This window comes from Salmo salar, chromosome ssa12 (assembly GCF_905237065.1).
Source record: "Salmo salar chromosome ssa12, Ssal_v3.1, whole genome shotgun sequence".
NCBI classification, from domain to species: domain Eukaryota; kingdom Metazoa; phylum Chordata; class Actinopteri; order Salmoniformes; family Salmonidae; genus Salmo; species Salmo salar.
The window spans coordinates 46,832,262-46,851,583 of record NC_059453.1 but is presented as its reverse complement, the minus strand read 5'-3'; the positions used below and the strand labels follow the sequence as shown (position 1 = coordinate 46,851,583).

General features: G+C 42.9%; 1 protein-coding gene across 1 annotated transcript; it reads left to right on the top strand.

Moving 5' to 3' along the window:
• The first annotated feature begins 11,016 nt into the window (after window positions 1-11,016).
• LOC106565262 (transcription factor 15) lies at window positions 11,017-18,964 on the top strand. Its single transcript, XM_014132171.2, has 2 exons — window positions 11,017-11,706; window positions 14,113-18,964. Exons 1-2 carry the CDS (start codon window positions 11,209-11,211, stop codon window positions 14,176-14,178), a joined length of 564 nt encoding a protein of 187 aa, XP_013987646.1. The 5' UTR covers window positions 11,017-11,208; the 3' UTR covers window positions 14,179-18,964.
• The last annotated feature ends 358 nt before the right edge of the window (window positions 18,965-19,322 follow it).

Here is a 19,322-nt window from a genome sequence, read left to right as displayed (position 1 = left end):
TTAATCACTTACCTTTGATGATCTTCATCTGGTGGCACTCCCAGGACTCCATGTTACACAATAAATGTTTGTTTTGTTCGATAATGTCCCTCTTTATGTCCAAAAACCTCAGTTTTGTTGGTGTGTTTAGTTCAGTAATCCAAAGGAACAAAGCACGCTCTCAACATCCAGACGAAAAGTCAAAAAAGTACAATAAAAGTTAGTAGAAACATGTCAAACGATGTTTAAAATCAATCCTCAGGTTGTTTTTGTCATAAATAATCAATAATATTTCAACCGGACAAAAGCTTTGTCAATAGAAAAGGAGAAACAAGAAAGGCCCGCTCCCGATCACGCGCTGGACTCATGTCTGGAAATTTCCACTGTCCACTCATTGAAAGTGCTGTATTTCCCTGAAAAAATGGCTAAAGACTGGCCACATGTAGAAGAAGCCATAGAGATCGTGAACTGGATCCTAAGTCTTTGTATGGTGGATAGGCTTTCAATGGAAAAACAGCCTTTCAAAATTATAGTACTTCCTGGATGGATTTTCCTCAGGTTTTCGCCTGCCATATCAGTTATGTTATACTCACAGACATTATTTTAACAGTTTTGGAAACTTTAGAGTGTTTTCTATCCAAATCTACCAATTATATGTGTATCCTAGCTTCTGGGCCTGAGTAGCAGGCAGTTTAATTTGGGCATGCTTTTCATCCAAAATTCCGAATGCTGCCCCCTACCCTAGTGAAGTTAAGGCCTGTTAGTGGGCTTCTCCAAAGAATTGTCGCGTGTGAGAAGACTTCCTGTTGTGATCAAGATGTTGACATTCTAACTGTCTGGAAGAGACAAGGCTCCTCTGTTTGGTTATCCGTCAGTCCCAGCAAAAATACCACCAAAATGTCCCCATGTCATTATGTGGCCATGCAAGTGTAACCTCAGAAACTGTCACCTATAAAAGAGTATAGTTAACGTTTCCCATTTAGAACTTCGAATTGGACGACAATTTCTACTTCAACGAGTCGGCATCTCTGGACGTTCAGTTTACTCTGGACCAGGCCCTAATCCCCGGGACTAGAAAGAGGAAGTAGTGACGAAAGAGAGGCAGGCGACTCAGCACCATGACGAGACCACGTCGGCAAGCAAACAGACCGCCAATGCCCTCTGTTCTATTGGCGAACGTGCAATCACTTAAGAACAAACTGGATGAGCTCCGTTCGAAACGATCCTATTAATGGGACCTGATATCCTTCGTTTCTCAGATTCGTAGCTGACCTGGATATATCTGGCTGGTTTTTCTATGCATCGTCAAGACCGGACGGCAGACTCGGGTAAGATGAAGAGAGGAGGGTGTGTCTCTTTGTTAACAACAGCTGATACACAATCTCTAATGTTCAGGAAGTCTCTCGTTTTTGCATGCCTGAGTTAGAATACCTCATCATAAACTGCAAACCATAGAATCTACCAAGAGAGTTTTCATCTATATCTTTCGTAGCTGTCTATTTACCACCACAAACTGATGCTGGCAATAAGACCGTATTCAACGAACTGTATAAGGCCATAAGCAAACAAGAAAATGCACATTCAGAGGTGTCGTTTCTTGTGGCATTTGATTTAAATGCAGGGAAACTGAAATCCGCTTTACCTCATTTTTACAAGCATGTCACATGTGCAACTAGAGGTGTCAAAACTCTAGATCACCTTTATTCCACACACAGAAACATACAAACATACAAAGCCCTCCATCGCCCTGCCAGAGCCGTCCGCCAGTCAAGAGTCGCCAGAGCTGCCTGCCAGTCAAGAGTCGCCAGAGCTGCCCGCCAGTCAAGAGTCGCCAGAGCTGCCCGCCAGTCAAGAGTCGCCAGAGCTGCCCGCCAGTCAAGAGTCGCCAGAGCTGTCCGCCAGTCAGGAGTCGCCAGAGCCGCCCGCCAGTCAGGAGTCGCCAGAGCCGCCCGCCAGTCAGGAGTCGCCAGAGCCGCCCGCCAGTCAGGAGTCGCCAGAGCCGCCCGCCAGTCAGGAGTCGCCAGAGCCGCCCGCCTGCCCGGAGATGCCAGAGCGGCCCGACTGCCGGGATCAGCCAGAGTGGCCCGACTGCCCGGATCAGCCAGAGTGGCCCGACTGCCCAGATCAGCCAGAGTGCCCCGACTGCCCGGGTCTGCCAGAGTGGCCCGACTGCCCGGGTCTGCCAGAGTGGCCCGACTGCCCGGGTCTGCCAGAGTGGCCCGACTGCCCGGGTCTGCCAGAGTGGCCCGACTGCCCGGATCTGCCAGAGTGCCCTGCCTCTCCTCCGGTCCAGCCCGAGTGGCCCGCCTGTCCTCCGGCCCAGCCCGAGTGGCCCGCCTGTCCTCCGGCCCAGCCCGAGGGGCCCGCCTGTCCTCCGGCACAGCCCGAGGGGCCCGCCTGTCCTCCGGCCCAGCCCGAGGGGCCCGCCTGTCCTCCGGCCCAGCCCGAGGGGCCCGCCTGTCCTCCGGACCAGCCCGAGGAGCCCGCCTGTCCTCCGGACCAGCCCGAGTGGCCCGCCTGTCCTCCGGCCCAGCCAGAGTGGTCCGTCTGCCAGGGTCAGCCCGAGTGGCCGTCTGTCCGGAGCAGCTATCGGCGCCACCGAAGTGGGCGACGCCGAAGGTGGAGCGAGGTTCACGTCCCGCACCTGAGCCACCTCCAGGATAGGTGGGTTGGGGAGGGAGGGTGTAGCACAGTGCCGTCGTTGACGGCAGCCACCCTCCCTTCCCTCCCTTATTATTTAGGGGGTATTGTTTATTGGTTTTGTTGGGGATTTTTTGTGTTTTCTTTTTTAAGGTGCATTCCGGGGTCTGCACCTTGGGGGGGGGGGGTACTGTCACGTCAGAATAAAACAATGAATAAAGTCCCATGATGGTAGTGACTGCCCATTACTGCTTATCACTTATTAACCATCATTTATTCACATTATTTTACTTTAATAAAATATTTCAGTTGTTTTGTAAATTACATTTGTTTTATTTGATTACTTTATTATTTCATTCCAAGTCATCATCTCATCTCTATGGAGCTGCTGCCTATGCTGTCTGACAAAATCACTATTTTGTATTTCTTCAAAGTAAATAAGGTATACTTTTATGACTGCTGAATACCAACAATCAATCACTTATATCCTTTATTTTCAGGTAGAGATACCTCGCGAAGCAACAGCTGCTCCACAGTATATCACCTCACGATTGTGCTTTCTTCCGTCTCTTCTGGAGCAGGCATAAAATAAACACAGACCCGACAAGTAGATGTGCAGTGGATTATGGTCATTGCAGTTAATTACCACGTTTTATGCGCTAAATTATGTAGACTATTGGCCTGTTGGAAACTACAACTCCCTACTACATCGTACAGTTCAGGCTGGATCTGATTTATCTGTAGAGAAACTGTGCAATGTGCGCATTGAGCCCACAGAAAAAAAACAGAACGAAATGGAATTCAAATAATTGAAACGGCATTGGTCAGTTGACCAGTTGTCAGTTGTTTAAAAAACCAAAAAAATCGAATAAATAGTCACTCAGCAGTAGCTTACAAGCAAAAACTCAAACAGGAATTATCAGTGGCGCGCTCAATACGGAAGAAGTTCGTTGAAGTGGATGCTAAGCTACAGGACTGTTTCGCTAGCACAGATTGGAATATGTTCCGGGATTCATCCGATAACATTGAGGAGTTTACCACATCAGTCACCGGCTTCATTAATAAGTGCATCGACAACGTCGTCCCCATAGTGACCATACACCAACCACGCTTCGAGGCAAGCAACACTGAGCCATGCATGAGAGCACCAGCTGATCTTGCTCTCCATAGCCATTGTGAGTGAGACCTTTAAACAGATTAACATTTGCAAGGCTGCGGGCTAGACGGAATACCAGGATGTGTATTCAGAGCAAGAGCTGACAAGTGTCTTCGCTGACATTTTAAACCTATCCCTGATGTGGTCTGTAATACCAACTTGTTTCAAGCAGACAACCATAGTCCCTGTATCCAAGAACGCCATGGTACTGTAACTTGCCTAAATGACTATTGCCCCTTAGTACTCACATCTATAGCAATTAAATAGTGTTAAAGGCTGGTTTTGGCTCACATCAACACCATCATTCCAGACACCCTGAACCCACTCCAACTCCATACCGCCCCAACAAATCGACAGATGACGCAATCTCTATTGCACTCAACACTGCCCTCACACACCTGGACAAAAGGAATACCTATGTAAGAATGCTGTTCATTGATCACAGGTCAGCAGTCAACACCATAGTCCCCTCCAAGCTCAACACCATAGTCCCCTCCCCTCCAAGCAATAACACATCCGCCACACTGACCATCAACACGGGGGCCCCTCAGGGGTGTGTGCTTAGTCCCCTCCTGTACTCCTTGTTCACCCACGACTGCGTGGCCGCACATGACTCCAACACCATCATCAAGATTGCTGACGACACGATGGTGGTAGGACTGATCGTCGACAATGATGATGCAGCCTATAGGGAGGAGGTCAGAGACCTGGCAGTGTGGTGCCAGGACAACAAGCTCTACCTCAACATCAGCAAGACAAAGGAGCTGATCGTGGACTCCAGGAAACAGAGGGCCGAGCACACCCCCATCCACATCGATGGGGCCGTAGTGGAGCGGGTCGAGAGCTTCAAGTTCCTCAGTGTCCACATCACTAAGGAATTAACATGGTCCACACACGCCCACACAATTATTAAGAGGGCACGACAGCGCCTCTTCCTCAAGAGGCTGAAAAGATTTGGCATGGGCCCTCAGATCCTCCAAAAGTTCTACAGCTGCACCTTTGAGAGCATCTTGACTGGGTGCATCACCTCTTGGTACAGTAACTGCAAGGCACCCAACCACAAGGTGCTACAGAGGGTGGTGAGTATGGCTCAGTACATCACTGGGGACAAGCTCCCTGTCATCCTGCCATCCAAGTTCCAAAAAATGGTCAAAGACTCCAGCCACCCAAGCCATAGACTGTTCTCTCTGCTACCGCACGGCAAGCGGTACCAGTGCACTAAGTCTGTTACCAATAGGACAGCTTATATCCACAAGCCATAAGACAGCTAAACAAGACTGCAGCTGCTAAATAGCTAATCAAATGTCTAGCTGCTGCAGCTACAGTCTAATATCTATCCTGTTGCCTAGTCACCTTACCTATATGTACTTAGCTACCTCAATTATCTCGTACCCATGCACATCGACTCTGTACTGGTACTCCCTGTATATAGCCATGTTATTTTTACTCATCATTGTTATTCGTTATTCATTGTGTATTTATTCCACGTGTCACTATTTTTTTTAAATAATTTTTTATCTTTAACTCTGCATTGTTGAAAAAGGACCCGTAAGTAAGCATTTCAATGTTAGTCTACACCTGTTATTTACGAAGCATTTGAAACATTTATTGAAATGTTATTTAAACTAACAATGTAACAAAATACAGTACATTGTTATTATTAAATAGGAAGTGTACAAAACATTAGGAACACCTGCTCTTTCCATGAGATAGACTGACCAGATGAATCGAGGTGATTGATGTCACCTGTTAAATCCACTTCAATCAGTGTAGATGATGGGGAGGAGACCGGTTAAAGGATTTTTAAGTCTTGAGACAATTGATACATTGGATTGTGTATGTGTGCCATTCAAAGGGTGAATGGGCAGGATAAAATATTTAAGTGCCTTTGAATGGTATATGGTAGTAGGTGCTAGGTGCACCGGTTTGAGTGTGAAAAACTGCAACGCTGCTGGGTTTTTCACACTCAACAGTTTCCTGTGTGTATCAAGAATGGTGCACCACCCAAAGGACATCCAACTGTGGGAAGCATTGGAGTCAACATGGGCCAGCATCCCTATGAAATGCTATAGTTCATGATTTGAGGCTGTTCTGAGAGCAAATGGGGTTGCAACTCAACAGTAGGAAAGTGTTTCTAATGTTTTAGACACTCAGTGTAAGTCTTATCAAAAACCAGACCAGATCTCATTAGAAGTATGTCAGAATGTTGACATATACCATTGTAGTAACATGTAATTTATGCTGACATATGGGTTACTTGTGGTTCTACAGACTCCCAAAAACTTTTTTCAAGTAATCCTCAAATAAAGTGAAAATACATTGGGGTGTAGTCAGGCTACTGAAGTATAGTATTTAATGCTGAATTTAACTAGCAGTCCCACCTGTCCTGATGATTCAATATGTAGAAAGCTGTGTAAGCCGACCAGTATCTTTGGGAGGGGGGAAGGAAGGAAGGAAGGAAGGAAGGAAGGAAGGAAGGAAGGAAGGAAGGAAGGAAGGAAGGAAGGAAGGAAGGAAGGAAGGAAGGAAGGAAGGAAGGAAGGAAGGAAGGAAGGAGAGTTAGATCTGAGGCCTAGCCTCATCTTTAGGTCACATTTGAGGGTAAAAAAGTTGCATGAATTGAGAAACAAACTGCATATACTGTACAAAAGGAAAAAGGAAATTGAAGTAGAATAAAATATGTTTCGTTCTTATAATTAACAAGTTATATAACAATAATGACAACTGATGTGTTTCAGGATGAAATGCCTTAATCATGCTTTTCCTCCCCAAAATCGAAGGGATGTTTGTAGCATTACCCACATCTTAAAGGCAGTCACTTTAAATCAGCAATACAGGCACCTGAAATGTTATTCCGACCTCTCATATCCTAACATATGCATACATTTTCTACACAAAAACCCTATGTTGAATGTATTGTCAATATTAAAATCTATTTTATGCCCCAATATTCCAGGAGATCTGCAGCTGGCTGCTGGGTGCTCTGTGGAGTAGCTACTCTAGCCTAGTTCCAGAATGGTTTGTGCTGTTTGACAACTCCTTTGGTTTCATAACCATTGGAGTTGACAAGATAGCACAAACAGATCTGGGACCAGGCTAAAACTGCTCTGGGTCTGAGTCTGGGCCTCTGCACTCCCCTGTGCAGCTGCGTCCATGAGTCAACACATCTGACCACAGAGAGTATCAAACCCAGCAGGCCGTCATGGCCGCACTCTGCTGGCATTAACACAATATTGGGGCTGACTCGCAATGTGGTCACTGTGTCATCACTCAAAACAGTGCTGGAGTTGTCCAAGAGAGAAAATGGTCTGGAGGTGTGGAGGAGGTGATGGTGAATTGTCCTAAAAGGGAAGTTTATCAGGCCTGTTGTGATACACTGTTCAGCTGCCTGCTTATGCAGCAGACATTACTTAAAACATGTCTCTCATTTTTCATTGTCCCCCACGATGAAATCGGGGAGGGGACTGTGGATCTGTCTCTGTCCGTTAGTACATTAGTTCGTCACACGTGATATCTCAGATGATATCTCAGACAGCACTGGGACGATTTGGTGAAACTTGGGTGAATGATGCGTCCTGCCATAGAGATTCAGCATTTACAAAACTGATTGGCCAGATGGTGGCAAGCGATTGAAAATGTACATTTTGAGAGGTCATGCCCCTAACCCCGTTTGATCAAAAGTCATAAGATTTGGTACATAGGTTCCTCTCATCACAAGTAACACATTTGTCTCAGGTCACATAAGGTCCAACATGATGGACTTTTCACCATTTAGAATTTTGTGAAAAACACTTCAAAAACGCTACCGATCTGCACGAAACTTGATATGTGGCATCTATGGACCAAGGTCTCGCAACGCAATACTTTCCAGACTAGTACCTAAAACAACTTGGCCATTATTGACCAATAAACATTCACATGGGCGTGGTCTGGCACATAAATGCATATAAATCAGTCAAGAATATTCATATTGTAATGACATTTGATACACATGTTGCAAACACTGAAGACTTAACATATGCAAGAACATTCATATTGACCACATGGTGGCGCTATAACGGACACATGTTTATCTCTCTTGATCTGTTTGACTCAGAGTGATGAAATTTGGCACACATGCTCAGGGACATGAGTCTAGCTAACCCACGTGATATCTAAGACACCACTGGCACATTTTTAATGAAACTTGAGTGATTGAGATTACAAAATTACACTGATTGGTCCAAGGGGGGCTATAGTCATCAACTGTACGTACGTTAGTCACACTCGATATCTCAGACACCATTCGCCTGATTCCGACGAAACTCGGGTGAATGATGTGTCTTGCCATAGAGTGCGACACAGTGACTGCAAACTCAATATCCCTTAGTTAATCGCCTCAACAGGTTTTTAAAGGCATTCCTTAATGCGGGGGGCCAAAGTATTTACGGTTCCAAACTGTGAGGTTGGGGAAAGTGAGCAAGGGGTCGAGTTGGTCGCGGCTGAGGAGCAGTAAAAATAATCTTGCTGTGTCACGGTTTACAAGCGAGGACCGGGTCTTCTGCAGGTCGCCATTGTTGGTGCAGCTGAGTTAGGACCAGAGCCAGCAGGGCCTGCTGGTGGCTTGATGTGTCAGAGGTTGTGATTGTAAAAACAGGCCAAAGAGGTCCTTTGATGTCACACACCAGCAAATCTGGAAGCCATTTGCTTTTCCACAGTCAGTGATTGCATCCCAAATGACCAAGGCCCATCACAAGTAGTGCACTATATAGGGAATAGGGTGCCATTTGGGACGTATTTAGAGAAAGTGGAGGGCTTGATCCCCTCCAGCATCTGCTGCCTGTTTATTTACCCAGCTCACTTAACCCATTAGACAAACTAACCAGGGCTCGCCGTTGCGCCACTGATAGATTGGCCTCTGAGGACAGGATCTGTCACAGGGGCTTTAGACTGTAACAGTTGAAAATATTAACCATAGAAAGACATAACATATCATAAACCTTGCTATAAGATATTCTTAAGGTTAGAAATCTTTAAACAAGTTATAAAGCATCATACTTTGATGGTTTAAGTAAAGTGTTGTTATCTCTATGAGGTGCATAGACAACACTTATAAAATGTTTCTTTGTAGGTGTACTTTAATTGGATTACATGATAAGGAACAATAATAGGCCGTCAGAGCTGTGGTTTTAGTTGTTTTGCATTGCAGCAGCTTTTCATGTGCTGCACAAACAACAGAACATCATTACGTTTTTAATCTCACTTTATATGTGGTGAGAGTTTCACGCCTCACATTCCTATGCATAATCACAGTAATGTAATCTTTTGAATATACAAAAATGGCACTAGGCCTATTTAAATAAGTACAATGTTGGTAAAGATATATGTTGTAATTGTAGTACATAATAAATTGGCAATGGCAGCCTCCAGTGTCAAAGACTGTTTAATGGAAGCCTCTCCAACATAATCCAGGTAGAATCAGGGATTTCCCAGGGCAGCTGTCTAGGCCCCTTATTTTTTTCAATCTTTTTACAATCTTTACTAACGAGTAAAGCCAGTGTGTCTATTTATGCGGATGACTCAACACTTTACATGTCAGCTACTACAGCAACTGAAATGACTGCAACACTTAACAAAGAGCTGCAGTTAGTTTCAGAATGGGTGGCAAGGAATAAGTAAGTCCTAAATATTTCGAAAACTAAAAGCATTGTATTTGGGACAAATCATTCACTAAAACCTTAACCTCAACTAAATCTTGTAATGAACAATGTGGAAATTCAGCAAGTTGAGCTGACTAAACTGCTTGGAGTAACCCTGGATTGTAAACTGTCATGGTCAAAACATGTTGATACAACAGTAGCTAATATGGGGAGAAGTCTGCCCATAATAAAGCGCTACTCTGCCTTCTTAACAATACTATCAACAAAGCAGGTCCTACAGGCCCTAGTTTGGTCGCACCTGGAATACTGTTCAGTCGTGTGGTCAGGTGCCACAAAGAGGGACTTTGGAAAATTACAATTGGCTCAGAACAGGGCAGCACGGCTGGCCCTTAAATGTACACGGAGAGCTAACATTAATGATATGCATGTCAATCTCTCATGGCTCAAAGTGGAGGAGAGATTGACTTCATAACTATTTCTTTTTGTAAGAAGTGTCGACAAGCTGAATGCACCAAGCTGTCTGTTTAACCTACTAGCACACAGCTCGGACAGTCATGCATACCCCACAAGACATGCTACCAGAGATCTCTTCACAATCCCCAAATCAAGAACAGACTATGGGAGGCGCACAGTACTACATAGAGCCACAACTACATGGAACTCTATTCCACATCAGGTAACCGATGCAAGCAGTAGAATCTGATTTTAAAAAACAGATAAAAATACACCTTATGGAACAGCGGGAACTGTGAAGACACACACAGGTAAAGACACACGCACTAGCACACACACTGCAGATGTGTAGTGGTGTAACAATGTTATATGATGTACTGTTCTATCTTTTGTTTTATGTGTAATGTAAGTGCCTTAATGCGTTTGGATCCCAGGAAGAGTAGCTGCTGCCAGGGGATCCCTAATAAATCCAAATCCAAATGGGAATTAAATAAATAATTATCTAGCCAAGTTCTTCAACTCCTCCACTGAGTTAATCACAGACTAGAGTTTTTTTTTATGAATCTCCGACTCCTTCGAGTCACTATGCGTCAATACTTCAAATATGTAAATTCTTAAACCTTTTTAATAAAACGTGAACCAAATACAGACACCGACTGTTTCCTCATTGCTGCTGATTAAGATGGCAACTCAGAAAGAAGGTGCATGTGCCAATTGAATCTCAACAAGGAAACAGTCGGTGGTTGTTTTATTAAAAAGTATGGATTTCAGTAAACAAAGACTGGCACGCAACAACAGAGGACAAACATATGTACACGGTAAGGGTTTAAGAATTTACAAGTTTGAAGGGTCAAAGCATAGCGACTGGAAGGAGTCTGAGGTTCATTTAAAAAACTAGTCTGCACTCAACTCCATGGAGGAGTTAAGGAAGTTGGCTTCACCATATCATGCAAATAATGCTTCAATTTATTGAATTGATACTGACCTATTAAAATAATACAAGTTGTTTATAGTCTAAAATATAATTTTGAAGGGCAATGGTTACTGTTGGACTGTAGCCTAATGGGTCCTTTTGGACAGATTGGTTTGCATGTTCCAAACAACCCCTCCTCTTCTGCTGAGCTACAGTGGGCTGGCTATAAGAGCTCACTCAAGCACTCACTGTTGACCATCCGGCAACACCATACTATGAGGATATGTCAAAACAATTTTTTCCTATTCGAGGGGGTATTCCTATGCAAATTCTGACCTCAACGGCTGTCCATGAGCACATATTAAACTGTAGGCTTATTATCTAAGGAATACTAAATTCATTGTAATTGGGTTATACTTTAGTTTATAATGGCTTTTACCATGCTTCGGCCGGTGGCAACTCACCCCTTCTCCTCCTACCCTCCTGATCTCAACATGATCTCGGATGACGAGGAGAACCGCAGCGAGAGCGACGGCAGCTCTGACCAGAGCTATGAATGCTGTGCCTCTTCAGATAAGACTTGTCGGCAGCTTTCCCGCATGGTGGGAGTCGGTGGGGTTGTTGTGGTCAAACAGCGCAACACAGCCAACGCCAGGGAGCGAGACCGGACCCAGAGCGTCAACACCGCCTTCACCGCGCTCCGGACACTCATACCCACGGAGCCGGTGGACAGAAAGCTCTCCAAAATTGAAACGCTCCGGTTGGCGTCCAGCTACATCTCACACTTGGCCAACGTTCTGATGCTTGGTGACGGGCGTGAGGATGGGCAGCCGTGCCTGAGTGCAGTGTACCACGCGCAAGGACATGGAGACAGGAAGCAACCCAGAACTATCTGCACCTTTTGCTTGAGCAACCAGCGAAAAGGGGTAAGCGTGCATGACAGTGCTATGTCAAGTATGAATTCCAAATATATTTATACTATTTTACATAGTAGACTAGACAGGCAGCATGGCACTCTTGACAGCCAAGTAGTGTACAGTGCCGTCAGAAAGTCATCATACCCCTTAACTTATTCCACAGTTTGTTGTATTACAGCCTGAATTCAAAATGGATTACACAAACTATTCTCACCCATCTACATACAATACCCCATAATGACAAAGTGAAAACATGTTTTTCGAAAAGTTTGCAAACTTATTGAAAATGAAATACAAAAATATCTAATTTATATAAGTATTCACACCCCTGAGTCAGTACATGTTAGAATCACATTTGGCAACTATTATAGCTGTCTTTCTAGGTAGGTCTCAAAGAGCTTTGCACACCTGGATTGTACAATATTTGCACATTATAATTTTCAAAATTCTTCATGCTCTGTCAAGTTGGTTATCAATCATTGCTAGACAGCCATTTTCAAGTCTTGCCATAGATTTTTCAAGACAATTTAAGTAAAAACTGTAACTAAGTCAGTCAGGAACATTCAATGTCGTCTTGGTAAGCAACTCCTGTGAATATTTGGCCTTGTGTTTTAGGTTATTGTCCTGCTGAAAGATTCATTTGTCTTCCAGTGTCTATTGGAAAACAGACTGAACCAGGTTTTCCTCTGGGATTTTGCCTGTGCTTAGCTCTATTCCATTTCTTTGTATCCTAAAAAACTCCCAAGTCCTTGCCGATGACAAGCATACATAACATGATACAGCCACCACCATGCTTGAAAATTTGAAGAGTGGTACTCAGTGATGTGTTGTGTTGGATTTGCCCTAAACATAGTACTTTGTATTCAGGACATAACGTTGATTTCTTTGCCACATTTCTTGCAGTTTTACTTTAGTGACCTTATTGCAAACAGGATGGATGTTTTTGAATATTTTATTCTGTACAGGCTTCCTTCTTTTCACTCTGTCATTTATGTTAGTATTGTGGAGTAACTACAATGTTGATGTATCCTCAGTTTTCTCCTATCACAGCAATTAACCTCTGTAACTGTTTTAAAGCCACCATTGGCCTCATGGTAGGGTTTTCCATCCTCACCGGCAACTGAGTTAGGAAGGACAGCTATATCTTTGTAGTGACTAAGTGTAATGATACACCATCCAAGGTGTAATTAATAACTTCAACATGCTCAAAAGGATATTCTTAAAAAATATATATATATATGTTATTATAAACTGGGTGATTCGAGCCCTGAATTTTGATTGGCTGAAATCAGACCGTATACCATGGGTATGACAAAACATGTATTTTTACTGTTCTAGTTACATTGGTAACCAGTTTATAATAGCAATAAGGCACCTCAGGGGTTTGTGATATATGGCCAATATACTACGGCTAAGGGCTCTTAGCCGTGGTATATTGGCAATATACCACACCCCCTTGGGAATTATTGCTTAATTACAGTCACTTTTGTTGCATTCAATATCCTCTACAAAGGTAGTAGCATGTTTAATTAACCCTAGACTTGTTTTGATTGGCCACTTAAAATTTGTATTAGGTTTGTAGTCTAGTTATTCCAGTATATCCAAACAAATAAATGTCAAACATAGTTAATGTCACAATGATAATATGGCATAAAAACAATACTAGGATGATAACAAAAATACTTTCTTGCCAGGTCACATGAAGATTCATCATAATAGGTATCCATCAGTTCAGCTTCAATCTGTCAAACATCTTCTTGAGAGAAAACACCCGACTGGCAAATGATCCCGTTTGGGACGTCATGTAGTTATTCATTTCATTTTCAGTCTGCTAAGATATCCTTTAAAGGGAAAAACTGAGGAGGGGCCGAGGGGTTGTTGATATCAATTACACATACACAATCCGTCTCAGTGCTTAAAAATGCTTCTTTAACGTGTCTCCTCCCCTTTTATCTACACTGATTGAAGTGGATTTATCAAGTGACATCAATAAGGGATCATAGCTTTCACCTGGATTCACCTGGTCAGTCTATGTCATGGAAGTCATTTTGTGCCTAAAAAAAGGGGTTAAATATGTGTTAAACATTATTTTTTTTTTTTGTTTCCTCATCTTTCTTATACTGTATTGCTCAGATATAGTCCAGACACTTCAAAACAAACTTCCTTTAGAATAGTTTTTTAAATATCTGTTTTTCCATGTTATTCAATGCATTTCTATGGGCTAATAGCAGTAAGGCCAAATTCAATGTTTCATCAAATCATTTTTTATAGGCTCAGACTCTAGTGTTAAGCCAAAGATAGCATGTAGTATTCATGTTTTGGTTGCAGATGTTTCCAACCACAGAATTTTCAGGACAGAAATCAACTCTGATGTTATTGAAACTTTTTGGCCTAACACGATATTTGTTTTTGCAGGGGAAAGATGGTCGGTGTTGTCTGAAAATGCGTGGAGCCAGTGCACTACGAATGAGCCGAAAATAGACGGCTCTCAGACTTCAAGGATTGTTGAATTCAAGTCAGCACCTCAGGGAAAAAACTCTAGCTAACACACCCACTGTACATATACCGACACATAGGCCAGAATGCCCTCCAACTTTGGGAAAAGACTGTCAAAAAGACGCGTTTCAGGAATTTGTTCGTGTGAGAAAAGGCTACTCCTCTCTGCCGCAATGCTGGTTATGGAAAAGGTGATTTTGGAAGAACATTGTCATAAATGAGACTTTATTTGGTTGCCTTTTCAACACCAATTTTGCTTTAAAATTATATTTTTACATAGTTGTAGTTGTCCCTAGTCTTTATTTCAGCCCCTCAATACCAACAATGTTGTGGTGTTATTTTGATATCACTTACAAAATGTCTACCAACAAGGTGATGTAACAGAGTTTTTAAAGATAAAGTATGTCTGGGAATTTCCGATACAGCTTACCTTATCCTTCAGCAATGCTAAGGAATCTCTGCTAAGAAAGTGCGCGAGATAGGGCCTTTCCAAAATATCTGAGATTGGCCAATTTTAAAGTTGCCAACCAAAGGCCTTTTGAGCCTAATAAGGATAGGACATGTCAGTGTGTGAGGAATATATGAATCACTCTGAATCATCACGCTCTGAATTTGCTCTAAAACGTTAAAGGGAAAACAGGAAAGGCAACATGAATAGTGTCGGTAGATCTTTTGTCAAGACTAATGATTACTCATGGAAACCATCAAAATGTGTGGCACATTGCTGGACCGATGCCCAATATCAGGAAAAGATGGTAAAAGCCAAAAGTAGTGAGTTGAACAATTGGTAACACTTTAGTTAAAGACTGCACTTCAGTTAATGCTTTATAACCTGTTTCTGTAAACATTTTACATTTACATTTTTAGTCATTTAGCAGACGCTCTTATCCAGAGCGACTGCATACATTTCAAACATTTCATACGTTTTTTTTCCCCGTACTGGTCCCCCGTGGGAATCGAACCCACAACCCTGGCGTTGCAAACACCATGCTCAACCAACTGAGCCACACGGGACCTATAAACACATATAGGAGCCTCTATTAATGTCTTATAATAAGGCTTAAAAATGTCATGTCTCTATCTATTAATTCTTTTTGAGGTTGGTTCGGTTTCAGATCGATTATTTAAAAAAATGTATCATGGTTTTCGATTTCAGTTTCTAATTTATGTTTTGCATTAAATGCACAATGCATTATGTGGGTTGAATGCTGTAACACAGAATAACACAATTAATACAAGTCAATGGATGGTAGTGACTGCCCATTACTGCTTATCACTTATTAATCATAATTTATTCAGATTCATTTAAGAAAATATTTTTTTTATTTGATGCCTTTATTATTTCATTCCAAGTCATCATCTCATCTCTATAGAGCTGCTGCCTCTGCTATCTGACAAAATCACGATTTTAGTAGTTCTTCAAGGTTAATAAGGCATATTTTTTTGACTGCTGAATAACAACTATCAATCGCTTAGATCATGCATTTTCAGGCTCATGAAGCAACTGCTTTACTTCCCTCTTTTGATCGCGCGTTCTCTCTTCTGTCTCCGTGTCTGCGCCGCACAAGTTTAAATTGAACCAGCATCGGTCAATTAGTTGTTTAAAAACCGAAAAATATGTTGGTTTAATTGCTCAGCACTAGTATATATGTTTAACATTTCCACTGACTCAAACTCATTATGAGATGATTATAAGACATTATAAAGGGATCAGTCATACATTTTCAAGACAAGGTTTACAATGATTATCACATAATGCATTGGCTCTGTTGGCTTAAGGTAAAGTGTTACCAATTGAACAAATTCAGTGTTTGAGTTTCAGATCCATGTCTATCAATTCGCAAGTCTGCAGTACAGTGCACTTAGTGTACAAACCATTCGATGGTTTTGGCTTATTGAAGCTGTATTTCAACAGCTGCAGAGGATCCTAGGAAGCAGTAAGCTGCAGGGCTTTAACACTGGTGTGTTTGAGTAAATCTTGCGGGTTTTAATGCACATGTGCTATTGATTAGTCACACCTAATATCACCTAGCAGCCTGTGTTGAGCAAAACACAGCTGCTGATATGTTAATGGCGTAAATCACAACTCTCCGGAGCTGGAGAGGTATGGAGGGGTCAGAGAGATGTGTGTGTGGGTGCATGTGTGCATGCCTTTGTATGTCTGAGTGTGTGAGTGAGTGAGAGAGAGCGAAAGAGAGTTTATAAGAGGTGAGTTATTGTTTTGTAAACCACCTCTAAACCTGTGTAAGTTGAGATTTAGTCATTTCTTTAAATCCTCTGTCATAAAGCCAACTTGTAATTTCAAATAGACTTATATGATGTATTTTCCTCATTACACACATGCTGTGACATTGTTTGAGTGGTTGGTTACCTCTGATAATATAAGGCCAATAAAAGAATATCAGTAGCCTGGTTGTCTGTCTGTTAAGCTAACATTCCACTCATTGTACTCCATGTTATGTGCCGTGGAGTGGAATGTTAGCTAAACAGACTGGCAATCAGGCTTCAATATCACAACTCCCATCACCAGATTTGGAATGTTGTCATGTCACCACAATTACTAATTTACTGTAAATGGCAAGTGTTACAAAGTGGCATTGTTGTAGTTACAGCCACAACCCATCAATAATGTACAATTAATTTTGCACTTGCATACAAAAGCTCCAAGTCCCAGTCCCTTCGCCACCTGCTGTCAAACAGACCTGGGTTCAAAAACTATTCAAAATCATTTGGCATACTTTCACTGGGCTTGATTGAGCTTGCCTGGCGCAATTGAACCAATAGAATAGTCGCAAAGGTGCAAACCCTGTCCTGGCACTCCAGGCAGACTAAAGCAAATGCTTTAAAGAATATTAAACATTTAAAAACACTGTCAAAACGGGACAAATTAGAAACGGCTGTTTGACTGAGCTTATTCTGTAACTCTGGGTCTTGGGGCCCAGTGGGGCCCCTTCAAATGGCCCCCAGAGGCCCCCGAGGCAGGAAGATGTCACGGAGGAACAGGAAGGAAAAGCAGAAACAGCCGACCCGGCAAAGGCCCTCCCTGTGGGGCCAGCAGGTCCTGGGTCAGTGCCAGTCCTGACATCAGCCTGCAGAGCTGGGGTCCAGATGTCCAGCTTCTAATTTTAATTAATGGGTGGGAAAGCCTGGCATTCCATCATGTATTATAGTCCAGAGGAATGTACTGTTTCACAAAGTCCCTAACAGCTGGTAAGGTTATGAGAGAAAATGTGTTACACTGTTACAGTACAACAACCTGTAGGCTACTGTAACACCGCCTGGTATGGAGGATGCTGTTGTTACTTACCTTTATTAAGTTGACTGAGAGCATTTACAGCAACAGCCTGTATGTTGTTGAGAACAGAACATTTGACTGCCATTGAGTTGAGACGGAATAAAAGGAAGATATACACTTTAAAGTAAATTGTCTTGTCAAAGGAGTCCCCATGCAGCACTTACTCAGTTCCTGTCCAGCCACATGCTAGACATTTGCTGAGGGAACCATGGGACAAATAGGGCTAATATTGTGATACAGTTCTCTCCACCACGCTTTGACCAAAACAAACCCTTATTGTGCCTTATCTCACACAATCCACAAGGGAGGTTGGGCCCCGTTCAACCTAAAGCTTCCTGTCCAAACTGCATGTCAGAAGAGCTAATCGCCTTCAGACACGCACTGCAGCCCTTTCATGAGACAGGGCCTTGGATACAATGCTTCTGATTTTTTATGATGTCATGATCCTTTTTTTCCGTGGAAGAGGGATGGGAGTGTGGGGAGCAACTGAATCCAGCCAAGCAGGCCTAACCAGAGCCAGACAGAGGGAGGGAAACAGTGTGTGTGTGTGTGTGTGTGCGCGTGCTTGCATGTGTGTGTGTATGTGTGTGTGTGTATGTGTGTGCGCGCTCTTGCGTGGGTGTGCGCCTGTGTGGGTGTGTGTGTACTGTAGGAGCGATACTGTTGACACACTCTCCACCCGGTGGACACACTGGGGGCTATTGTTTCCCTACAGTACGCAAAGGGAGGAAGTGAAGGAATGCCCTGAGACATTAGCCTAGAGACAATGTCAGTCTGCTGGGGCCAGGGCCGGGCCTTGATTGCTGTGTTTCCCTGGCTCCCGCTCCTGCCGCTGGGCGGGGTCCTTAATGCTGAGGTGAAAAGGCGGCTAATTTCGAGCCCGATTTCTCCCATCAAAATAATTAAACAATATGAGTGCGCAAGCAGCCCTTCAAGAGGAAAGAGGCTTCCATCCTTAGTAACCATCCATCAGGGCGTAATAGTTCATTATTGTTTTGAGCAGGAGCATGGGGTCACTGGGGGTCAAGTGCTTGTATAATATCAGAAACTGTATGCACAAAACACTCTCAGAGTAGCACTGCAGATCTAGGATCAGGTCCTCTCTGTCCGTGTCATCTTATTCATTATGATCTATAATATATATATATATATATATATATATATATATATATATTCCTAGATCAGCACTCTTAGGAGCTTTATGGATACGGCCTTGACGTCCATCTACCATAAACACAATCCTATGAGTCCTCTGTAAGTTAAATGAATAACTCAGGGCATAGAATCCTTGTCTTGTTTAGCATTCTCTCTCTCTCTCTCTCTCTCTCTCTCTCTCTCTCTCTCGTAAACATTACTTGTATCTATCTAATGGTTTCATCACCACAAATGTGTAACTCTGTGCTTGTTGAGGCAAAAGCTTACAGTATGTAAATCACCCACTCTAGAAATGTATTAAACTACTTGCCATACCCTCAATGACCAACTATTTTCTGTATATCTTAACCTCGACATGAGATGATCTAAATGACTTAAAGGAATGAGTTCTCAATATGTAAATTGCGGTCTAAGTCTATTTTGTTTTCACTCAAGACGGCTGACACTTTCACACCTTTTCCAATGTTTGTGAGTGTGTGCGTTTTATTTTTGTTTTTACAGTAGATTGGAAACTCTTCTGGCTAACTGAGTGTAGACGACTAGATGTCTGAAACTTAAAATGTGGCCCATATTTCATTTCGAAACCAGGAGCAATTGTTAGGAGGATATCCTCAATCAAGGACCCACAGAGCGCAATGAATAGCCTCACTAACAGAAGCACACTGACCCATAACCTCTG